Source organism: Apaloderma vittatum, unplaced genomic scaffold (assembly GCF_000703405.1).
Source record: "Apaloderma vittatum isolate BGI_N311 unplaced genomic scaffold, ASM70340v1 scaffold16995, whole genome shotgun sequence".
NCBI classification, from domain to species: Eukaryota; Metazoa; Chordata; class Aves; order Trogoniformes; family Trogonidae; genus Apaloderma; species Apaloderma vittatum.
The window spans coordinates 10229-15380 of NW_009716671.1; the positions used below are offsets into that span (position 1 = coordinate 10229).

A 5152-nucleotide genomic window follows, 5' to 3' on the forward strand; every position below is an offset into this window, starting at 1 on the left:
AGATTTACAGGTATTTTACAACAGAAGTTGTTGTGCACTCTTGACTTCACTCCGATACAGGACAAGACAGTAAAGTCCCATTTGTGTCACACTGTACAGGCTCCAAAAGGAAGGGGGTTTTATATATAAAGATATATAAATATATATACACACATATATAGAAACAGTTGCTTTGGGGTTTTGTTTTCTGGCGGTTCGCCACGTATGTACCAACCTCCAGGGAATTTGTCAAATAGACAATATTTTCCATGAGCACTGCACGTTCATCAAATTCCAGTTCCAGATCAAGAACACGTGAACCATTCTTCTCCAGATTTTCCTGTCAGGAGGGGAAAAAACAGAATAAAAGGATTAAAGAATTCTAAATGCTGCAAGTAAAATGATGCTTCAGAATGGCAAACTACCTACATTAGTCACAAAGAGAATAGGCTTTTAAATAAATGAGAGCTCTCTGCTGGCACAACATGCTAACGCAGGAGCAATAATTTTCGTGTAACAGGGTTTCTTCTACAGGGAGTTAGTGGCACCGATGGGAGGAGTAAGAGCAATTAGAACACGTTTTTAATATAGAATTGAAAAGGTGTTTGACATTCACAGTTATTTATAATCCCTACTTAATGTGCAGGTTGAGAATTCACAAAATAAGTCAGCATTTCAGTGGTACTTCACAGCAGGAAATTCAGTCTTATGACCTAGTTTGAAATAAAGGACAAGCACAGAGCAACTGGACATGTTCACAGCAGTCGTAAAACAAGTTCTCTGCAGGGAAATAACAACTACTTCATATGTTAACATAAAAGTAACTTAATTAGTCCAGAAAGCCAACAACAGTCACAAGAGACAAAGTATTAGAGGCAATATAAAAACCACACGATTTATTTTTTTTTAAACTAAAACAGAACTTCCTCTTCAGAGTTTAATCTCTCCCTTTCTTGCTTTCACAGTCCAAGCCAGCTGCCTCCTTTGAAGCTCTGCTTTGTCAGACTCAGCATGGTTGTGGTTTCCCAGTTTCCTTGTCAGTTTAACATGAAAGATTCCCTACATTAGCACCGAATTGCTTCCCTTTGTAAATCACAAGAGTTTCTTCCACATTTAAGCCCTCCTCTGACAAATGGGAACTGCAAGCCGAAGCACTCCTTTTACCCTGCAAGTGTCAAATAATTGGTTTCGGAGGGAAGGATACCGATCTGGGGAGCCCCAGCTCAGATGTGAAAGAGCTGCCCTTCAAATGGTGTGAAAGAACCACTCCTCAAAAGCGGAAGGATCGATTGCCGGGGCAGCCTCAGCAGCCAACGCGCTCGCAGTGAGCTCCAGCATCCCGAGCCACTGCCGGAGCAGGGGCTTCCGACCCGGGGTGTTCCTGACCTGACACGCGTGGGCTGAACCTCGCCCGACCTCTCCCAGTTCTACCGGCTGATCTAACACGTCGCCGTGTCTCTCGACAAACTCACTCCGGAAGCTTCACACTCTCTGTCTCTCTGAAGGCTTCTGAGCTACCACGAAAAGGAATTATTAGAATAACCCCAGGGAGGGGAGGGCAAAAGAGCACCTCCAGGTGCTTATAAATAGAAGACATTATTAAACACATCTTAAAAGTCAAGCTGAAGGAGAAAAAGTAACATTTTTATTCCAAGATTGTTTCCATTACTAATCCCTCTCAGCTTCTACAAATCATAAGTAAAAAAGGTTTTAAAATTCTACTCTTCTCATCCCTGCTTTTTTTTTAATTTAACTTTTTGCTTATTCTTTGCTTCTTGGACTTCCCTAGCTGCTGTATTGAACTATCATCTGCAACAGAAAGCACAAAACAGGGGTTTTTTTTTAAAAAAAAAGCAAGCCTGGATTTCCATAGGCTTACATGGCTGTGGGAAAATAACAACGAAATACCAAAATATTAGTGATAAAAACATAAGAATGATAAGCAAAATTCATAGTTCCATTCAGGGCTCAGAACAGCCCCTTTTTTCCTGCCTTAAACAGAGTGCAACCACTTATCTCCAGCCTTGTTCTTAACTTCTACACACAAAGCATTTTTGAGACTCCAGAGCAACAGCTTACTCTCGTTTCAGCACAGAAAACTGGAAAAGTCAAATACAATGTGTTTCAAATGCAGAGGAATCCACGTGTGTGTGAAGCACAGATCACAGAACCTGCAAAGCACACAAACTACCAAGCCTCAGTGACGCCATCAGTCACCTGGGCCAATGTGCACAAACACATTCTTACCCTATCCTTCTTTCAGAGATGCCGGAGAGCTTTAAAAACAAGAGCATGAAGATGCCAGAAAGAGCAAGGTGCAGGATAGAGACGGAATTCAAACATCAGTAGGAGATTCAGGAACAAAACAAAGGAAACAACAATACCCAAGCTCCAAGTCACAGATGATCGTTGCCTTTGTCCGGCGCATTTTGTTTTTTCTTTCTCTCTCCGAGAGCCGTCCCCCTGACACTTACCTTGACCATGGCAACAAAGGGCATGACCTTCTTCATATACTTCTTCAGCTCCGGCAAGGTGCTGAGCTCACTGGCAATTGCTTTATTATCTGGCAGCTGACCTCCACTGACCTAAACGTTGAGGAATATCCATTAAGAAATAGAGGTGTCATTAAAAAAACCCCTTGCCCTTCAATATCACATCTCCTTCAATACCATATCCCCTTCATGTTTTTCATAAATACCAGCAAGGTTTGTCACCATCATTGATTACACATAATAACTTTCTCACCCCTTAAAAAAATTTTACTTCTAAAAACCTTTAACCAAAAAACCCCAGGTAACTACTGCCATTCAGGCAATTCAGTATTATGCTATATTACCTTTATTCTTTCTGGGGACTATATATTAATATACTTAAATTTTCTACCAGAATGTATTTTAAATCCATATAAGCCTTATCACAAGCATATTTTTAAGTGCTAGTTTCCTGAATTGTTTGTGTTTTACACTCAAAATTTAGATATTTGTAGTAATCCCATTTTAGTTCACCAGACCAAACAGCAGATTTTAACACTGGTGCAGAGAAAAGCCTATCAAATGCCCCAAGTTTAATACTCCAAAACAAATTTCACATGAGGAACGTTGGTTTATCTCGATACCACAAGCTGGAAGAGCCACGACTCCAACCTCTCAGCTACAACACCCATTTGTTCGAGCTGAGAAGGATGGCAGGTCAAGATGCCAAGAGCCACTCTCACAGGTTTCCCCATGTCAGCAACACAGATTCCTCTGCTTTCAGAGCTTATTTCTCCTACTTCTGACCAGTGCATTCCACCACAACGTGCGGCTTGTAACATCGCTGGGCAGCACACGCCTACCCGAGGGCCAAAGCCACGCTTCTAAGGCCACTTGCATAATAAGGCAGCATTAATCTGTCAGCCAACGAGAAGAGTATTTCAGGAACTAACCGCTTCAAAATGAAACAGAAAACAAAACCCCACAAACCAGAACACGGGCCTTTTTACTCGGATCGTCAAAAAATAATGAAATCATACTGTCACATCAATGACATTCCTTGGGATGTCTTCACTAAGCACCAGAACTTGACAGATATAAAAGCATAGAGCTAAAATTATCTTGTTCCGTATTTAATTTGGTAACAAATTATAGCTTAAAAGCTTTTTACAGATGGGAAGAGAGCCCCCAGAAAAGCCAGAAAGCAGCCAAAGGGAACACGAGCAGATGGCCACCTGGTAGTGCTTGCGCAGAACTGACAGGGTGACGTGCTGCCAAGGCGGGTAGCTCTTGGCCACGTAGATGGTGCAGTGAGAAGGCTTCTGGGAAGGTTCTTTAGTACTTTTCTAAGGGAACAAAGAAAAAAGTTCAGAGCAAGTCCCGAGGCAACACAGAACTATCACGTACACACACTTATAACGATGGCCTAGCACACTTACCTTCCCTTTCACAGGTGCCACGTAGTTCTTGAGGCGGAGCCGGAGGTCGTGAGCAGCTTCCATGAGGTACTGGGAAGAGCGAATCAGCACCTCGTCCACGGGCCCTGCCACCGGCCACGAGGCTCTCATGATGGAATCAGGCTGCGAGGAAAGGAGGAAGCGACACGCACCGAGACGAACACACGTTAGTATCTGGTGGGTTTTCAACGCATTAGAGCTTGACAAGCAAGTCTAGTTTCTAGTTTGAGCCTGGCTTCACACCCACCTATAGCTAGACTGTAAAGCAGTAAGCACACAGCCAATAAGCACTTACGTGCTCGGGTGTCAAGGGCTATACACACAGTCACACCTGCCACAGAGCCCCACAACTTCCTCTACGAGCACAAGGCACTTAAAAAAATAATACCCAAGTTCCATGCACAAGGGTGGGAATACTGCCTTACTTGGGTTCAACTTAGACCACCTCTTTGTGATCAGACAACCAAAGTGACTTGTATTAAAGCTGCATATATCATCACAGGAACAGGCAAGCTCTTTGCTTGCTGTCCTACAACCAGCTGTCACGGCTCTTCATACCCTAACACACAAGTTTCTCCTCCCTGCATATGAAAGACATCCTTAAGCCAAATACAAGCCTTACTGAAAACCAGAGAAAACACAGATCTGAATCAAACCACAGAACTGAAACACCGGTACCTTTTCCAGCAGCGACCAGATGTGCTCACATAAGTGGGGACAGATCGGAGCCAGCAGCAGGGTCTGAACTTCGATAAACTGGAACACCAGCTCTCTGTGCATCCCTTCGATCGCCAGCTCCCGATACTTGTCTTTGGCTGCCTGAAACACAGCCAGCGCGGCCCCCGTCAGCACGCTCCAACCACCACAGACAAACAAAAGACACACACAATTCTTCGCTCTAATACGCCTTCAGAGCATAAACAGCTTAGAACTCTGAAATTACTACAAGAACTGTATCTTCTGAGGCACCCGAGTGTGAATCTGTCAGCTGGCCATTTGATTTTTGCATTAATGAACTCTTAAAGTGTTTACTGCTATGGAGACACACACACAAAACACCCACAACCGTGTTATCAGGTACTATCATCCCAAAGAACTTGCATAAACATAGTAGTAAGTACCGAGAAAAGGCAATGAATACAATCTATCATTGTACATGAAATTCAGCCTATTCAATCATATTCTTGAATATCACAGAGAGCCACAAAAAGATTCTCTGTAATTCATTAGGTGAAGTGCACGGTT

General features: G+C 43.1%; 1 protein-coding gene across 1 annotated transcript in view; it reads right to left on the reverse strand.

The window, feature by feature from the left end:
* Nucleotides 1-5152, reverse strand: part of LARS (leucyl-tRNA synthetase) — a gene marked incomplete at its 5' end in the record, with an annotated part of 27045 nt that overhangs the window by 3791 nt on the left and 18102 nt on the right. Inside the window, 5 exons of the mRNA XM_009869635.1 lie at nucleotides 215-319; nucleotides 2454-2564; nucleotides 3686-3796; nucleotides 3890-4030; nucleotides 4586-4726. Of these exons, the coding sequence (XP_009867937.1) occupies nucleotides 215-319; nucleotides 2454-2564; nucleotides 3686-3796; nucleotides 3890-4030; nucleotides 4586-4726 (609 nt within the window). The remainder of the gene's footprint in view (nucleotides 1-214; nucleotides 320-2453; nucleotides 2565-3685; nucleotides 3797-3889; nucleotides 4031-4585; nucleotides 4727-5152) is intronic.